General features: G+C 39.5%; 1 protein-coding gene across 1 annotated transcript in view; it reads right to left on the bottom strand.

Moving 5' to 3' along the window:
* ADAMTSL1 (ADAMTS like 1) overlaps positions 1–20166 on the bottom strand; it is a 385178-nt gene that overhangs the window by 317334 nt on the left and 47678 nt on the right. Inside the window, exon 3 of the mRNA XM_084898074.1 lies at positions 12086–12131. Coding sequence (XP_084754200.1) covers positions 12086–12131 — 46 coding nt within the window. The remainder of the gene's footprint in view (positions 1–12085; positions 12132–20166) is intronic.

Genomic DNA, 20166 nt, shown 5'->3' with positions numbered 1-20166 from the left:
CACGGGTGGAACCGTCCTGAGCTGGGGAAGCTGGCTTTTCTGGAAGACCATCGCTTGCTCACCTTTGCCAAAAGGAGGTAGAAGAAGAAACGAAAAGATACTGTGTCCCCAGGTGTTTGCACTACTGCCCCGATTCCTGTAAAGCAGTGCTTCCCAAACTTCTCTCATGACGAGAATCACCTGGTGGAGTTGTTAAAATACAGATTGTATACTTATACAATTTTACCTATATGTTCTCAAAAATTCTGGTTTAGCACTTCTTAGTTGGGATTCAGGAATTTGCATTTTAACAACTCCACCAGGTGATTCTCATCGTGAGAGAAGTTTGGGAAACATTGCTTTACAGGAATGCTGTAAAGTCAGTATTGCTCTTACTTGCACTTCATGGTGGAGGGAATGGAGGCGATGAGAAGTTAGAGCGCATGCCCAACCACAAGGTGAGTGAGCAGCAGACCTTGCAAGCCTGCGTCCTCTCCACAGAGTCATGCTCGCAACACACCACTCCCAGAGAATAAGACGTAGAGGCAGAGGATAAGAAATTGAGAACATTTTAAGGAGAAAGGAAAAGTAGAGGGACTTAGGAGGGGTCTGATAGAGACATGTCAGAAAAAGCATTAAAACAGAAATGTGGGCAGCAGTCAGAAGAAGGCCGAGGGGAGAAGAAAAGCAGAAGGGCCCAAACCCACTGGGGAGGAAAAACCCAAAGATCTTGGCCCACTGCCTGGCAGCCAGCACGGCCGAGAGATCTATATCCACCAGATCCACCAAATGCAGGAATCTGTGAATCATTAAAAAAATGTTTATTTCTTTATGCCACAAATGATAAAACAGTTAGTCATAAAAATAGGAGGGTTTTGTTTTCCCAGAATAATTGCTGGAAATATTTTTCAACCATTATTCTGAATGCTCAGTGTTGAGCTATTACAGAAGAAGTAATGGGTTTTGAACCAAAATCAACCTCCCATTATCCACAAGGCATGCTGTGTCCTTGCATTTTGGGATTAATTCATTTGCGAGATGGTTCAAGCTTCGTGAGCATTAGTGCTCTCACAGGTTGGCGAGGAACTCTGTCCTCCGACAAACAATTACTCATTTGTCCTTTCCTACTTCCTACGGATTATTTCCCTTTATTGTCTAGTTTCAGCATGGATTAAAAAGAATCGTGGCCCAAGTCAGGGTCATTGGGATGTTTTTGAATATGTCTTCCCTAAGCACATCCTTTCGTTTCAGCAACAGCCATTCTTCTCCGAGCTGAAAGGGGAACCACGCACGCAAACCACGAAGCCCTCCCAGTGGTGAAGCCACCACTCTACCTTCAGTCTGGCTGCGTGGTAAGTTAGACTCTTTCTGGGGCACATTGATTGGGCCCCTGAGACATTTCTGAGAATATACAGCCATTCTGACCAAGGATTTGTCTGGCCAAACTACAGCGAAACTTAGTAGCTGCAGAGACCTACGGACCAGGCATTGGATAGAAAGTCTGTTTTCCTATAGTTCACCCAAAGGAAGGGTTGTTAGAAGTCTGCACGTCTGCCAGAGATGATATCTTGTTCCAGAATACTTGCAATCTGCTTTTTGGCAAAACAGTCAGGAGAGGTGCCCTAGGATGCCACACAGTAAGGCTGATCTTCAGAAATATAGTGATCAAGTTTTCACGTAAAAAAACAGGGTATTCTCTTGGAAAGAGTATTTTGCCATAAAAAGGGGGAAGTTGAAGAAAGGGACTGAGTCAGTCACCAGATAGACCTAACCACTATGTACATATACAGATACATATTCATATCTGTATATATACATCTATCTATCTATCTATCTATCTATCTATCATCTATTGTCTAATCACATAAAAACCCAGACAGGTGGTATTTCATTTCAATTTAAAAAATAAATATTATCCATGATATGTCACATAGCCACTCATACTTCTTTTTATGGATTTTTAAAAACGGACTGAGATAATGTTAAAGATATCACTCCACATGGCCTCACTCATTTATAGATATTAAAGAACATTATAAACTGACAAACCAAAAGTCAGATATAAAGACAGTAAAGCAACAAGCAGACTGTAAAATTATAGCGGGGAGAGTAGGGAGACCTGGGGGAGATAAGAGATCAACCGAAGGACTTGTATACATGCATATAAGTACAACCAATGGACACAAAACTCTGGGGAGGGAGGGTATGTACGGGAGGGAGAGCAATGTTAAAATATGTACACAGATAGTAATTTAATAAAAAAAAGAAAAAAGAAAAAAAAAGATATCACTCCACAACTTGCTCTCTTTTTTGTATTTTATATATCTTGAAAGAACTTTACAGGTTATACATATAGATCCCTTATTCTTTTTAATGACTGTAGAGTGTTTCATGATATGGACATACCACTATTTATTTCACCAGTCCCCTTCAACTTGTTTCCCGTTTTTAAACTATCATAAATATGCAATTATCAAACATTCTTCGTACATATATAAGAAAGGGGTATTTTTACAGGTAAGAAAGCTGAGCTTGAGAGAGGTGAATACATTTTGTTTAAAAGCACATAATTACTGACAGGCGGCTCTGGCCTCAGATTAGCCTATGTTCCTTCTGCCATACGATACTGCTTTCAGTCCTCCGTGTCCAGGACTGAAGATGAAGAGTGTGCCCTTTCAATCACTCAGCCTCCCATCACATGCCTGGATGGCCTCTCAGAGACTGCCTGCATCAAAGTGCACTTGGAATTCAGTGAGGAGAGCCTGGCCCCAATTTTGTTCCATGAGTGAGTGTTAGGGAAGTGCAAATGAAGCCTTAACGAAGTTACTTGGGAAAGATGTCCTACCAGACATTAAAAGGAGAACACTCTCTTTCTCGGTGAAAATTAAAGTATAGGAAAAATTCATGTTGTTCAGCTGGATGGGTCAATACGGACAGAAGCATGGATGGGACTGGGGAGAAGCATGTCTCTTTGGTTCTCTAACAGAGAATTAAATCAGCCTCAGGGAGAACCACCAGGCTGCCGGGGCTCCCTCCTAAAGCCCCCTTCGGTAGCTGGGGGTTTTTGAACATGAGGTAAGAAGAAACCAACATCTTCCCCTCAGAATCTTTTTCCCATTTAAGAGACTTCCTACTTAAGGTTAAGAAATCCCTCTATCGCCTTTTACACATTTCAGTCTGAGGCCCACTGGCTGTGGAACTGGGAGAAGAGAAATGCGCAGAAGGGGGCCATTGGAGCAGTCCCACCTTTTGACTGGAAGACAAACAGAACAATGCCCATCCCCCCATAGGGAGAGGCTGAGAATGCCCCTTACAAAATAGCACTTGGGGTTAAGTTCAGTCTTTTCGACATACATAAGTACCTCTTTCCTCCCAATGTACCTTACACTGCACCTCATAAACTGATCCACCAGGGCTTAAAGTAAGCCAGACTGCTTCATGGCCTCAGCCTTCACACATACTAACTGGACCCAAGGTGGCCCCAGTGAGAATTTCTGACCACCCCATACAGAGCAAGCTCTCCTGGGTCACTTTTTACCCCATTATCCTGGTTTATTTCCTTCATAATTGTCCGCTATTGAATTGTCGTACTTTTCTTGTTTGTTATTTTCCTTCTGTCTCTAGAACATAAACTACTTTCTTCAGGACCTTTTCTTTCTCCACCACAACGTTAGCCCTGTGCTTAGAAAAAGTGCCTGGTACATAGTAGGCCACATAAATTCCATTTCTACTGTTCATACCACACACTCTCAATGCAGCCTGGAAAAAAATTCTAACTTAAAAGGCTTGTCTCAAATGTCACCTGACTTAGGATGTCACTCATACATTCATCATATGTGCTGAGTGCTTACCCTGTGATAGAGGTTACTCACTTCAGTTGTTCACAGCCCTTTAATGTCTCAGTAATTTTTCTCACAGCACCCCTCGGTCTATCATTTATCAAGCAGTTAGATCCAAAGAGTTTAATAGGTATTTGTGTTCTAATAACTTAGCAGAAATTGGAAAGAAAAATACATATAACTTGAGAGAAAAATGATATTTTCTTTTACTCATAAATAACCATATTTACTTACTCATGAAATCAGATTGGACAATGCCACCCTCACTTCCTGTCCCAGATCAATTTTCTTTTTTCTTTTCTTTTTAATATACTTTAAAAAAAATTGATTTCAGAGAGGAAGGTAGAGGGAGAGAGAGATAGAAACCATTATGAAAGAGAATCATTGATCAGCTGCCTCCTGCATGCCTCTTACAGGGGATGGAGCCCACAACCCAGGCATGTGCCCTTGACCAGAATAAAACTTGGGATCCTTCAGTCCCCAGGCTGATGCTTTATCCACTGAGCTAAACCAGCTAGGGCCCAGAAAGATTTTCTCAGAGTATTTCCTTTTTACTAAAGCAAACCCAACTTCATACAGGTGTCACAGGCAGTAATACAGCATGATGTAGGAGTTCATATAGTGTCTAACAGATGTAAGTATTGTTGTGTTACCTTTGACTATTTAAAATATCCCACAGCTGCCATGTGTGCTTGCTTTATTTCCCAGGACACAGTCTGGACACACAGTGTCAGACACTTGGTGACAGGCACTGGGTGTCCTGGAGTAAGATAATCAGGCGTGATCTGTCTGTAACTTAGTACTTTGTGCTTGGCTGAAAGTACTTTGTGCTTGGCTGAAAGTGTTTACAACATTTTAATTAATTATGTGATGTGTATTTGTATTTTCTCCTAGACTCTGATTCCCCTGAAGAATGGTCCCCTGTTCTTTTATCGATACCAACAGTTATTCCTCACGTCCTGAAAGCAGAACAAGACTTGAATGCTCAATAAGTGTTGGGTAAATAACTGAAAAGAAATAAAGAGGAGGATGAATAAGTGAACAAGTGAACAAACAAATGGCCCTGACAGGTAGCAGAATGGCTTATTTTCAGCTATCAGAATAAAGGCTCGATTATGGGAAAGTTAACCTCCTTCCCATTGTAGCCGTGGTTCTTGGCTGGAAAGCGGCCCACATGCAGCCTCCCTGACTGCTTCCTGCTGTTGTTAGTATTTACTGCATCTGTCGAGACTCCAGGGGTATTTTCACTAGTCAGAATGTTGTTCCAGAAGGTTTTCTGTTTTATTTATTTTTATCTTTTTATTTTTATTTTTTTCAAATTCTGACCAAGGAAGGCTTGTAGCTGAATGTTCCTGTTACTATTTCACTCTTGACATAAAGCAGAAATGTGCCCTGAGTTTATGCTGTACAAAGGCCCTATGAGAAAAATGGACATGTCTGGCAAATGGGAATTTATCTGTTATCAACCATTCAGAACAATGTGATGAACTCAATGAATGCCATGAACCTTTACAACCTCGATGATGAGAATTACAGGTTAAGATGGATGGGCAAGTTTTGTAGCATGGATGGGAACATTGCTTCTACTGTCCCCATTGGCTCTTTTCACTTGGATGCTATTGCTGGCTGTAAATCTTTTTACTAAGTACTGCTAAACATCATAGCTCTCTTCACTGGTCTGCATTCAGATCCAAATCCAGTATAGCCTACACATAGTGCTTTTGAAGAATTACAGGATTTTAGAGCTGGAAGGGACCTTTGAAATCATTCAGTTCAACCCTTTCATTGTCTGGGTACATAAACTACTCCCCTTCCACCCCCAATAAGCAAACAAACAAAACACTATAAACTTGCCCAGAATCATTCTATTCTCTCTGGCCATATAGCTACTGCCTCATATAGCCACTCATCATATAGCCACTGCCTTTGTGTCTTGTTGAAATGCTAGACCTAATGTGTTCCATAGTAACAATACTAGACCATAAAATGAATTAAACTGAGGATGAAGCAAGGTGATGTAGGAAAAGACATTCTACTTCTAAAATGTACCTCAAATCTTCCCACCAGTGCCACTCTAGTCCAGGAACCATTAGCACTCACCTGAACTACTACAATGGCCTCCTACCTGGCATTTCTACTTCCACTCTGTTCTTTGCCACCCATCTCCAGAGTAACTCTGCAGCCAAACTTATCTTTGCTCATCCTCACAAGTCCAACTCTCGTCTCCCCTCCTGAAAGCTCTCCAGTAGTTTCCCTTTGCCCTGAAACTGTAATACTCTACAACATCTGCATGATCCACTCCAGTCTGCCTGCAGCTGTGTGTCTTCTTATCTTCTAATACTTTTCCCCATGCATACTATCCACTAGACACACTGAGCTTTCGCACACCAACTTCCTTCACGGTTGAGAGCCTGTGCACTAGCTGTCCCTTCGATCTGGATGGCTCTTTCTCTGATCTTCACAGAGCTGGTTCCTTTCTGTCACTCTCAAATGTCACTCTGCTAGTGGACTTCCCAGACCATTTATTCCAAAGTAGTCTGAAGGTTGTCCCAGCAGATTTTAAGTTTTTGGGTTGTCCCCGCCCCACCCCCCCAAATTCTGACCAAGGAAGGCACCATCTGATCAGTGCTCTGCAGAGAATTGGTGATTGGTGACTACTTATATAATTTGTTCGAATGTTTATTTATAATCTGATTTTCTCCATTAGAATAAAAGCTTCAGAGCTTGGTCTTCTTCACCAGAGTATAACCCAGGACAGAGAACAATTCTTGCGCTCAATTATTTTTTGAATTAATGGAGGTTGTTTTGCCTTCATGTGCTAAAAGCATTTTTAGTTGTTTCAATCGTTCCTTGGAAGACAGAAATCCCTTGCCCACTCACCTCCCTAGCAGTTCTAGAAGAGATATAGAAAAACAGCTTCACAACTTTAATCTTACAGTTGTTGTTGTTCTTCTTTAGAACAGTAACATTTGGCAGTGGAGCAATAATATCTTAATAAAGGATTTAAGAGCACCGTCAGCTACCACAGGCACCTTGGCCTATTGTGTTGCTAATTGTGGTCACTATCTCCTCAATCTCAAATGTTGTTAAGATTAAGGATAGTGACAAAAAAATAAAAAATAAATAAAACTCAAAAAACAAAAAACAAAAAACAAAAAACACCCACAAATACATACAACAGTTTATGAATAACAGCATTAGTCTAAACCAGTGGTCAGCAAACTGCGGCTTGCGAGTTTGCCTCTCTGTTGACTAATGAGTTTGCCAACCACTGGGATAGGGGCTTAATCACAAGGAACAACAATAGCCTGTAATTATTGGAATCAAGAGTCTAGGTCAGTGGTCAGCAAACTCATTAGTCAACAGAGCGGCAAACCACAGCTCGTGAGCTGCATGTGGCTCGCAAGCCGAAGTTTGCCGACCACTGGTCTAAACACTTTAAAATGCCCAATTAAGATCAAGGGGTTCAGGTTAGAAGTTTAATTTGAATAAACATGATGATGTGACCCAAGGAGACCTTTCTGAGGGGCCGCAGGGAAGATCTCTGAGCCCTAAATGACTCACTTGATTGGCTTGCCAGTCCATACCTACTGTGACTCCTAACAGTATCTTTAGTCTTTCCTTCCAGAAAGAGAGCCTTACAACTTCCCTGGAAGAAAAGCAGGGAGTGTGAATACGGAAAGGTTAGATGAACTATGTCCTTAAGAATGAAAAGAGTCTACTGGGACCCACTAGAATTAGTGTAAGAAGGTATCCTGGCTATGAGAACTATGCAAACATTATGGGAACTTGAACTTTCCTACTAATGTTGATGCACTCTTTTTTTTTCAGGCAAGCCAGAAAAATTGGGAAACTGAGGAGACATTTTCTCTTCCTTGGCCTTGGGGAACAAAAACCCAAAGAAATGTTATATTAGCAGCTCTACAAAGAATAGAAAAAGTGTGTGCCTTTGGAAGAGACCTGGTTCAGAAGAGCCCCAGGAAGCGGTCCAGGGTTTAAGGAGTGACCCTGCAGAGTTAGCTAACAAGAGACCCTCAAGTTTTTCCAAAACAAGTATCTGAAAGGAGAATATTTAACTGACTTAACTGAATATTTCTGAACTTGTTAGTTTGAAAAAAAAATTGGAATGTGATTATGAAAAGATCCTTTCTTATGAGATGTTTTTATTTGTTTTCTTGGCAATGTTGCTTCTGTCATGGCCAAAAGCCAGAGGGGGGGAAAAAAAAGCTTCAAATTATTTGAATACTCTAGGTTCTCATAAAAAACTCAGTGTCAGTTTGATTCTCTACAAGCTATAAAGAGCTGGCTCGTACAATGCTCTGGATTTCAAGACATTTTGGGTCAGAGTCTTAGTCTGCATCTGTCCGTGAAAATGCTCATAATGACAGCAAGGAAGTTGTGGGCTGTTTCTGAAAAGCTTTAAGGAAAGGGCAAGCAGACATCTGCTCATGTTGTTTTAGGCATTCATCTACTTGGGATAGACCTTTCCACTATTCTAAAAATTAGAAAGAAAAGGGTAAGGTAACAATATTCTTTAATAACATCATGGTGCATATTTGTTTTTGTTTTTGTTTTTAACTGATATATATGATATCACTACAATAAAAGGGATAGTAAAGAAAACCAATAATCTAAAGTACATTTCCACTGAAAAAATTTCATAAAATTTCTAAAACTCATTTAGTCAGTATCATTTTTAAAAAAATTAAAACACACACACACACACGCACACACACACACACACACCTAAAGCAGTTGTATGTGCACATGAGTGTGTGTGTGTGTGTGTGTGTGTGTGTGTGTGTGTGTTTTAAAGGTAATGCTATAACTCACAATATCTGGCATCTTCTGTTCTTAATGAAAATGGAGAAATGAATTAGGCAAAATTTTCCATTGAATAATTACTCTTAATATCCAATGATCATGCTTTCTAGTTCCTATACTCTACGTTAGGGGTGTCGAACTCAATCAGAGAAGGGGCCAAAATCTAAAATCCAGCCTAAATCGAGGGCCGAATGATTTACTGAACAGTCATAAACTGACAATGTCATAAACTGACAGCGGAGTGCAGTGATGACAGCGCGGTGCGGACCACATTGCAAGGCCTGGCGGGCTGGATTTGGCCCGGGGGCCTTGTGTTTGACACATGTGCTCTACGTGGTCAGGCATTTAAAAATTTATACTTCTCATTCACTTTAGTCTCTCTCAACTCATCTGTATTCTGAATATAGGTCACTTGCAAGGTCAATTTTCTCTATTACTGCTTCAATGCAGAAATTGTCACACTATGTTCTTACCCCTGCTGACCTCTGTCAGATCAATCTCTCTAACCTCAGTCGAGCCCTCTTTGCTACTCCAAAATCCTTTCCTTGGCTTTGCCGGCTTCCACTCAATTTGCCCAGTGGTTCTTCCAGGCCTTTATGCTCATTTTCCCAAGTCCAGCTTGCCTCCTTCACTTTCAGCAGATGACTCAGAAAACGTATCTGCAGAGACACTGGAGCCTGCTCTTCATGCACAGTCTCAACTGCTCTCTTTTTCAGAAATCTTTCTATATCATCCTTTCTTTCTCAATTTGTGTCTATTTTCTAAGAAAAAATACACGTCCTTTTACTTTATCAAGATTCCTTTTCTTCTTTCATCCACTGTCTCCTTTGGCATAAAATATATCCTGATCTCCACTTATCACCCATCTCTCCCTCTAGATCAACTCACCTTTCAAGAGTCCCTCATTGTAAAAAAATAAACCACCCACTCTTTTTGGGGCTCTGCAAATGATGAGATGTCTCAGTTAACATTTTATAAGAATAACTTATACCCACAGACTCCATTTCCAAATATGAACATATTTCTCTAATCGCCTGCATTCTTGATTTCCTAACACACTATAGAAATTACTTCCCCATTGGCCTTTTTGCCTATTTCAACCTCTTGGCAGCACTTATCCTACTGAACACCTTCAGAAACTCTCTCTTGTTTCTTCTTTTACTTCTCTCATGGTGACTTTGATTGCTTACTTGCTACTATGTTCTCTTTCTACCTGAATACAGATATTTACCAAAGATCTGAGATTTTCTTCTCTCATCATTCTGTATACTCTACCAAACAAACTGCTACCAAATTTTCAAATTTTTTATTTCTTACTTTGTGTTTCTATGGTTTGAATCTTGATCTCTTTCCTTAGATCAAACCCCCACTGCTTCATTGAACATACCATGTACAAGTCTAGCCTTCATGCCCAACTCAATGGTGTCCCTAAATCAAATTTATTATTGTCTTTTCCCAATTCTCCCAACTTTCTTACTTTTGATAATGACATTTACCATTCTTCCAAAAACCCTTTTGCTTTTGGCAAATATCTATTGTATGGTTATAATATGTAAGTCATAAGTTCTAGGCATTGGGGATACAGGAGTACACAGGGTGAATGAGGCTCCTGTCTTTGTGAAATTTACTTTCTATTCTGGGAAAAGAGAAAACAAACAAGTAATTAAATAAAATAAATATGGTAGAGGCAAATGCTATTTTTTAAAAAAAGTAAAATGTGCCCTAGCCAGTTTGGCTCAGTGCATAGAGCATCAGTCTTGGACTGAAGGATGCCAGATTCAATTCCGATTAAGGGCACATGCTGGGTTATGGGCTTGATCCCCAGTAGGGGGCGTGCAGGAGGCAGCCAATCAATGATTCTATCTCATCATTGATGTTTCTATTTCTCTCTTCCTTTATGAAATTAATTTATATATTTAAAAGCCTACGGGATGGTCTGACTGTTCGACTGGTAACTATGACCACCAGGGGCAGACACTCTGACTGGTAGCTATGACGCCCACTGATCACCAGAGGGCAGACACTCAATGCAGGAGTTGCCAAGCTGTGGTGATTTGGCACCAGTGTTTCTTGGGTGACTCACCAAGGAACCAGAGGAGGAAGCCTGACTCTGGAAAGTGTCACCCAAGAACTGCCCTCTCTGAATCCAGGACCCCTCAGGGGATGTCAGAGAGCCCACTAGATCCCCGCAGGCCAGGCTGAGGGACCCCACCAGTGCACTACTCTGTGCACTGGGCCTCTAGTAAAAATGTATATTTAAAAAGTAAAATGCGATTGATAGACTATTGTGAGGGATGAGTTTGGGCTGTGGAACAACCAAATTAGATAAAATGGTCCAGGAAACCTCTTTGAGGAGGTGGCATTTGAGATGAGACGAGAATACGAAGAATGGCCATCATGTAAATACTGAAGAAAAAGATCCTCTAACAGTGGGATCAGCAAGTGCAAGAGCTCTAAATGAGCACATGCCTGCTTTCTTTATTCCCACTTCAACGCATCACTCTGATTTTAATTGCATAAAGTCTTATAGAGTTACCTCAATTTTTTATCTCTTTTGTATCTCTTTCTCCTGGTTAAACTTTCATTACTTCTCACTCTCCATCTATTTCACCTTCCAATGCATTCCTTGTATCACCACACAGTTAAACTTTCTAAAGTAAAACTATAATTTGTACTCTTGCTCCAAAACCTCTAGTGACAACCCCCCCCCCAATTATTCCTTGAACTATTTAACATTAAAATCTGTTCATGGTGTAACCTCAAAATATCTTACAGTACTTCTCTTCCACACTGCGAAACACATTACTGTTCAGAGCCATCTTAGAATTTCTTGCCTCCAAAATTCCCCATTATGTCTCCTCCACACCCCTCTTAGCCCTACCTCAAATAACCTTTTCCTTGAAAACCCTTCATATTTCTCTCTGTTTTCAACCCACAAAGGACTTCTTCCCAACATTTGTCATATTTTGATTTGTCTTCCTTCTCTATATCTCTTACTATATCAAGAGATGTTTTAAGATAGTGACCATGTTATTTATCCTAGTACTAGTATAATGCCTCACATTGATGGCATTGAATAGTATCTGTTGAATGAAGGAATGAAATGAATTTATTAAATCTGAGTTGGTTAATACTTATTTCATGATCTGCAGGTGATTTCCCTTTTGTCATTCCTTTTATTTGTTATCTTGAGACCTAGATATAAAAACTTACTCGATATGAAATAGTCTAGTAAATTTCAATATGGCCACATTTGTAAAAGTTTATATTGAGGAACATTAAAAATACTTATTTTTCAATGCTGCATAATCCATGTGGTGTGAGGCAAATCACTTTTGGTCAAGTTATAATTGATTGATTTCTGCTCAAGATACATAAAACTGCTTAGCAGTATTCAGTGCTTAATAATTACATAATCACAGTCACATAATCTCAATACATACCACATTACTGCAAGTTCTGTATCGAATATTTCTTCCCTCGCAGCTCCTAGGAGACAAAAAGAAAAACAAACACCTCATTACTACCTATGAAAAGCTCAATATTTGAACTATCCTATATAATAAAAGGGTAATATGCAAATTGACCCTAATGGCAGAACAACTGGGAATAACCGGTTGCTATGACATGCACTGAGCATCAGGGGGGCCTACACTCAATGCAGGAGCTGCCCCTTGGTGGTCAGTGTGATCCCACAAAGGGAGCTCTGCTCAGCCACAAGCTGGGCTGATGGCTACAAGTGCAGAGGTGGTGGCGGGAGCCTCTCCAGTCTCCTCGGCATCATTAAGGATGTCCCAGAGGGAGTGGGCCCAAGCCAACAGTCAGACATCCCCTGAGGGCTCCTGGGCTGCCAGAGAAATGTCTGATGCCAGCTTACACCTGATCCCTTGGAAAGCGGGCCTAAGCTGGCAGGTGGACATCCCTAAGGGGTCCTGCATTGTGAGAGGGTGCAGGCAGGCTAAAGGACCCCTCTGAGTGCACAAATTTTTCATGTACCAGGCCTCTAGTTTCCTTATAAAAATAATTCTCTTTTAATAGTCATATAAAAGCCTCTCTCTCTTTTTTTTTTTTTTTTGAGTATATTCTTAGTGGAGTTAGACTCAAATACTAAATTGAGCAGAATTAAAGAAGTTGTACATTTAAGAATTGTAACTAAGCATTCGGTTGTTAAAATAAGTACTTATACTTAGTTCTTATTTAACCAAATAAATATAAATGCAAGGTTTTCTGTAAAGTATTAATATTAAATGAATCCTATCTTAATTACAATATTTCTGGTATGACACTGGAGATATTTCACAAAAGAAAAACTTAAAATTTTGAATATGATAAAATTTATACTTACTGTTTAACATATCTTATAAATTATAAAATGGATATAAAAAGTCATAATGGTTAAAGAATTGTTTTTATTTCTAAAATATATGGTCATTGCAGAGATTTTAGAAAAGAAAGATTACCTAAAAGTAAAAAAATTCCCTCATAGTTGCCTCATCTAAAGATAATCACTATTATTTTGATTTATTAATTTCTTTCCAGTGAGGAAATAAATCACATCACTTATACTATTTTGCAGCTTGTTTTTTCCACTTATAAATTTTTTAAGGTATTTTCCCACAATTTGACAACATTTTGAGAGCTACATAAAATTCCATCTAATGATATAATTTGTATAGTCATTCTTCTATTACTTAAGTAATGTCCAATTTGGGGTTTTATAAATAAGAGTGTAATGAACCATATCCATGCATATATGCTTTATCTAAATTTCTGACTATGTCTTTAGGGTAGATAAATTTCTAGAAGAATTATTGGACTAAAGGGAATGAACTTTTATAAGTTCTTGATAAATTACATTCCATAAACTTTGTGCCATTACATACTCCCATTAGCAATACATGGGAGTTTTCATGTTACTGAACTCTTGTGAACAAAAATAATCCATTTTTTATTAAGCATTCAGTGATGACACAAGAGCAGCGGTTCTCTGCTCTTTTCAAAATAAGTCACAATGACTTAAATGTTAGGCTGGAATCAATAAAATTCCTAGAAGAAAACATAGGCAGTAAAATCCTGGACATTTCTTGTAGCAGGATTTTTTTCTTATATATCTCATCAAGCAAAGGAAACACAAGAAAAAATAAACAGATGGGACTACATCAAACTAAAAAATGTTTGCATAGCAAAGGAAACCATCAACAAAATGAAAATACAACCCACTGAATTAAAAAAACATAGTTGCCAATGATACATCTAACAAGTGGTTAATATTCAAAATTTATAAAGAACTCATACAAGGCAACACCAAAAAAACAAACAATCCAATTTAAAAATGGGCAAAGGATCTGAATAGACACATCTCCAAAGAGGACGTACAGATGGCCAATAGACATGGGAAAAATGCTCAGTCACTAAACATTAGACTGATAAAAATTAAAACTACAATGAAATATCTCACATCTGTCAGAATGGCTATCATCAATAAATCAAGAAACAAGTGATGGCCAGAGTGTGGGGAAAAGGGAATAGCCATGCACTGTTGGTGGGAATGTAGATTGGTGAAAAAGAAGGGATAAAGAAAAAAAAAATCATAGACACAGACAACAGTATGTTGATTATCAGAGGGAAAGGGGGTGGGGGAGAGAGGAGAGGATAATGGGTGGATAAATGGTGATGGAAGAAGACTTGACCTGGAGTGGTGAACGCACAATAAAATATACAAATAATGTACAATATTATAGAAATGTACATCTGAAACCTATAAAATCCAATAAATTCATTAAAAAAGTCACACTTAAAAAAAAAAAGTGAAAATCTTTCTATATAAAAGCCCAGTAAATGGATAACTGCTAGCAGGCCCAGGATGAGGCTGAGTCTCTGCACCTATCAAATACCTGAGACAATCCAGACTCTGGCCTGACCCCACCAGCAGATGCAGACCCTCTAGGGTGTGTTCTAGAAAGAGTGCAGGGAGCTGGCATAGACGGATAGCAAGAGGTGACATGACTGTGGACCTCCCAGGGAGGCTGTCCTGATGGCTGAGGATCCTGGAGCATGGCTGCCCAGAACATCCCTGGTAATGTCACCGACCTGGCATCATACATCAAGGACATTCACCGAGTGGCTTTGGGGTACAAAGCTAGCTCTCTGCCAGATTCCTCCAGGACACAGAACACACCTTTACTCAAGACATTACCCCGAAATAATCAGCTCAGACTAATTTCCTCATTCAGAAAACGCTTAGAGGGTGGGCCCACAGCCACTTGGCTGACTAGGATGATGAGCAGTGCTCCTGCAGTAGGCCATCCCCGCAGGCCACACCCCCACCAGTGCACGAATCCGAGGACCAGGTCTCTAGTATAATATAAAATTCTGAGAGAACGATTATACTAATAACTAACAATTATGGAGTTTGAGGAATATTTCTAAGTTTGCTATATTATATTAATTTATTTCATCATCTCAGGTACCATGGGAGTCAGGATACTATCATTTTACCCATTTTACATATGAGAATACTGGAACTTAGGGAGATTAACTAACTTGCCAAAATTGCACAACTATTAAGTAATAGAGCTGAGATTTGCTACCAGGCCATCTGGTTTCAGAGCTTACACTCATAACCATGATGCTTTACTGCCTCCTAATTCACTTGTTTGTCTGACAAATGTCCAATGAGCTCTTGTTATGTGGTGGGCAATGCACTTACTTCTGGGAAAAAAGAAGACTTGGTTTTTGCTACTAAGAAAACCATTCAATTATAATTTAGTGAAAGGAATGATAAATAGCATGTGCTGGGTCTGAGAATGTTATCAAGAAGTAAATGTCATCTGAAAATACAATTACACAAAGACTCTATTAAAGAGACAGAATAGTCCTAGGCTTAAACACTTGACTATGTTGATATGAATTAACAAGAAAATGTGACCAAGAAAAGAAAGAGCTGGCCAAGCATTAGAATCACGGAAAAGAGAAGAATGCCAGAGACATGGTTGTCGGTGCCCAGCCTCGCAATGTCCCAGGGAAAGGACTCATAAACTTGAAACCCTGCATGTCCCATTGGCAAGGCTGCTGCCATCACAATGTGGATGTCTCCCACCAACCAAGCTGCTGCCAATGAATGTTCCGTTCCTCCCAGGAATTACCCTGGATCTGATGCCATGTTGACCAAACATCTTGCCAAGAGTGATCTGGTTTTTCATGACTGCGCAGTGTGCTGGTCATGCTGACATGAGTATTCCGGTCCATGTGAGAGACAGTTCTATTTTTAGTTGTAGGTTAATAAACTGGCATTTTAGTTTCAGACATTAATCTCCTGGGTCAAGTCACTGAGTCCACCTCCCAGACAAGGATCCGTTCTTGGTGTGATCACTGAAAAATATCAGGTTTCTGGGTCTAAAAAGATGCTAGCGAGGCTCCAGTTGATGGTACATTTACAAGGTAATGAATTCTACAACCCAGAGGTTTTTGATGGTGTGCCACTGAGACATCAAAATTGGCAGAATGTGAGATGTTTTTCGATTTTGAAATTCCAAGTGCATATGTGATATAGTGTAATGGATAAGAGCAACCCGTTTGAAACCAGAACCCTCTTTCTGGAATCCTGGCTTTATTCCTCAGTTTTTTATATATCAGTTTGTCATTTGTAAACTGGGATATTATTACTTATCTCCTGGGATTATTATGGAGATTATCAGTTAATATTATGAAGCACTTCCAACAATGCCTAGCACATAAGTAAAAACGGTGTAGAAATTTGATAAATCAATTAAATGCATAATAGGGGTAACTAGAATAGATACCAAATCTATAATAGATAAGGATGTGTGGAAAAGAAACTGTAGGCAGAGGCACAGAGATATAAAAATATGTTATATGTGCAAATTTTCAAGCAGTTTTATTTTGTTGAAGTTTTGGGTTGATGTGAGGAATTGTAGGAGATGAGATAAATACCTTCTAAATTTGAACTTGGCAACAGGCAAAGAGAACTCATTGGAGGTTTTAAAACAGAGGATACAATGTGGACTTCTTGCTTTTAAAAAGTGAAATATGGTGTTAATCTTTAAGACCTTAAAAACCACTGTTTTTCATCTCCTTTTATTTTCTTTTCCTAACGTTATCTCCCTAAACGGGAGAATGGAAACACATCTGAAGTTAAGATTTGGAGTTCGGGATGTTGGACTTTGCTCATCGCCTTGCATACGCCTCTTATATTCTCAGGGGGTCTTCACTTTTCCATCTGTCAAATAGATATTGGAATGGCAGTGCATATAGTTATGATCACCAACTGAGATAACTTACAAAAGCTCTGTCCACATGCCAAAGGGTTATTATAGAGATATTGTTTGCTAGAAACAAAACAAAACAAAACAAAAAAAAAAGCAGAAAATTACTTGCGTTAATAATTTAAATGAGCCTTTTCCAAGTATTTCAAATTTAAATTCCCACACATGTTTTAAAAGCACCTTCGGATAATAGGAGATGTAAGCACATACTGTAAAACATTCATTTAAAATGCTTTAGGGGGAAAAAACAACAACACTTGTTACAATTTCCAAAGACTATCCTGTGATCATCTAACATCAATTATATTAATTTGCCAATACTTTAATTCTATCCCTGAATTAAGTATTCCATTTGTATATCCTACTACTTACTTAGTGAGAGCTTCTTTAGTTTAATTGACTGAAATATGCTATTAAGGTGGTTAAGCCTTGAATTTGGAAAGACCCTTATTATTGAAAAACATTATCAAGTTGTGAATAATAAGAATGATACCAGCCTCTACTTATGTATTGTGTGTCTGCTATAGGTATCTAGCTCACTGTTAGGTATTTTGTGTACATTATCACTAATTTTCCAACAACTCTGTAATAGATGGATGAGGAAAGTGAGGCTGAGAAAGATTAGGAGGCTTAATGTCATATACACAGAAAAGAGAGAACTAGGGATGGAAACCCAGGTTTGTCTCACTCCAAAGCATATAAAACAATAACAAAAGTAAAGGAACCAGATACGATTAAGATGCATAGAATACTAACAGGAGATTAAAGCTGGGAAGCCGAGCAAATAGTTGGCCTGGGGGTTAACTGTGCTTTAACATTACTACACCCACACATCAGCCGCTTCTCAATTCTGGTAAATCCACTTCTAGAGAGTACAGGGTACCTGGACACACACTGTACGCTTGGAACATCTCCCAGGCAACTACCCTTGTCAGTTAAATGCGATGTGAAAGAACTTCAGGGCAGAGCACCTTGAGTTTTTTTAAAAGTTCAAATTTACTAAACCCGAATGTAAATTTTACTTAATGAAGTGACTCTTCCACCGCAAGAATTTTAATTCTTGCCAAGTGTGAATTTCTTCATCTAAGGCACCTGTCTGGGCACAAAAGCCTCGTCTGAGAATGAAACAGTAAAATATACTTTCTTTTTCTCCTTTTAAAAAAATAGTTTGTTAATATAAAACAGCTGAATAGTTCCCCTCACATTCAAACAAAATGAAATCTGCCTCTTGGGATAAAAACAAACGTTAGACCTTTTAGTCCACAAGGGTGTCTGAGGAAAGCTATAGAGCCCTGATCACAGAGAACGCAGGTCAACGCAGCTTCTCCACGAAAACTCCGACTTAGCGAGAGGCCCGTGCCAAGGGCGGTAAGCACTGTGCCAATTAAGGACTCAGAAACTGGCCCAAGTATGGAAGAGCAAGATATAAACAAAAATATATCCAAACCAAACTTGTACAGAAAGTTCCTTATTTATTTCAGCCCTTTACGCTGGGCCCGTTTATGAATGTGGACTAATTCCTTCTCTCAAACGTGGAAATCACCTCCATCACAAGTTATTTCCAAATTATTCAGACTTTAATTCACTCTTGATAAGATTGGCATAGGCTTGTGGCATGCTTTTCTTTGTCTCTCGTGAGCACATAATGAGCTACCCAAACCCAGATCCTGATATGATCTCCATTTCAATGATCATAATGTGATGGCCTGAGAAGACATGAGTGGAAAGTTAAAAGCTCGCTTTCCAGGCTTTAGCAATGTGTTGGCTTCCCCTCTCTGCTTATATAATTTAAGTCTTTAAAAGAGAAAGGCATATTTTTTAAAAATTTTTCTTTAGGGCCATAACAGGTTTGGCTCAGTGGATAGAGCCACGGCCTGTGGACGGAAAGGTCCCAGGTTTGATTCCAGTAAAGGCCATGTACTTTGATTGCGGGCACATCCCCAGTAGGGGGTGTGCAGGAGGCAGCTGATCAATGTTTCTCTCTCATTGATGTTTCTAACTCTTTATCCCTCTCCCTTCCTCTCTGTAAAAAATAAAAAAATATATATATTTAAAAAAAAAATTTCCCATTAGGAATAAAAAATTTGGGTCGACTGCATTCATTTTTTACCTTAACATTCTTCTCATCTCCTGTCATTCTCCTGGTGACAGATCCAGACGCATTGTGGGTGTCAATGAAAGGTTCCAAGAAAGTCTGATAACTGTGGGTTGAATACCTGAACCATGAAGGTCCTCAGCCCACAGTTGCATCAGGCTCAGGAAGTTTTGCCTTTGATTCAGAAAAGCAACGAGTGTAACTAAGTAAGAATGGGGTTTGTATTTCTCTGAATACCTGCTACGTTTTAAATATATATATATATTTAAAATATGTATATATTTTATTGATTTAAGAGAGGGAGAGGGAGAGAGAGACAGAAACATCAATGATGAAAGAGAATCATTGATTGGCTATCTCCTGCAAGCCCCACACTGAGAATCAAGCCCGTAACCCAGGCATGTGCCCTGTCTGGGAATCAAACCATGACCTCCTAGTTCATAGGTTGATGCCCAACCACTTAGCAACACCAGCTGGGCTGAATACCTTCTACTTTAAAAAATATTATATATATACTTATTGATTTCAGAGAGGAAGGGGGAGGGAGAATGATATAGAAATATCATTGATGAGAAAGAATCATTGATTGGCTGCTTCCTGCACACCCCACACTGGGGATTGAGCCTGCAACCCAGGCATGTGCCCTGACCAGAATTGAACCTGGGACCCTTCAATCCACAGGCTGATGCTCTATCCACTGAGCCAAATCAGCCAGGGCTACCTTCTACTTCTTAAATATAAATCATTGGGCAAAGGATTTTAAAATAGGACAGTCCATCTGCTTATATATCTCTCTCATTTTAGTCATCCAAAAGGAAACTGAATTCTTTGCAAGAGAGGAGACAGAAAACCACAGCACCAATTTGACTGAGGACACCGGGTCCTGAAACGACCATGGATTAGACAAGACAAGTGCATCTGCAGCCACAGCCAGGCTTCCCTGCAGCCCGGGAGCCCTGTTTTCCTTCCTCACTTCACAGCGGCTCAGTCCTCAGGGGAGCAATCTAGCAGGAGGACGTCCCCAACGAGCCAGGAAAAACACGTCTACATTTCTGGGCTTTTCACAAAGATCTCAAGAGAAATAGTGACTTCTGAGAACACCTGAGCGAACCAAATGCAAACACATTGTTGGGCCGCTTTTCAT

Source organism: Pipistrellus hanaki (genome assembly GCF_964339955.1).
Source record: "Pipistrellus hanaki genome assembly, chromosome: 11".
NCBI classification, from domain to species: domain Eukaryota; kingdom Metazoa; phylum Chordata; class Mammalia; order Chiroptera; family Vespertilionidae; genus Pipistrellus; species Pipistrellus hanaki.
The sequence above is the reverse complement of the archived record's forward strand: the minus strand, read 5'-3'. Positions and strand labels throughout refer to the sequence as shown.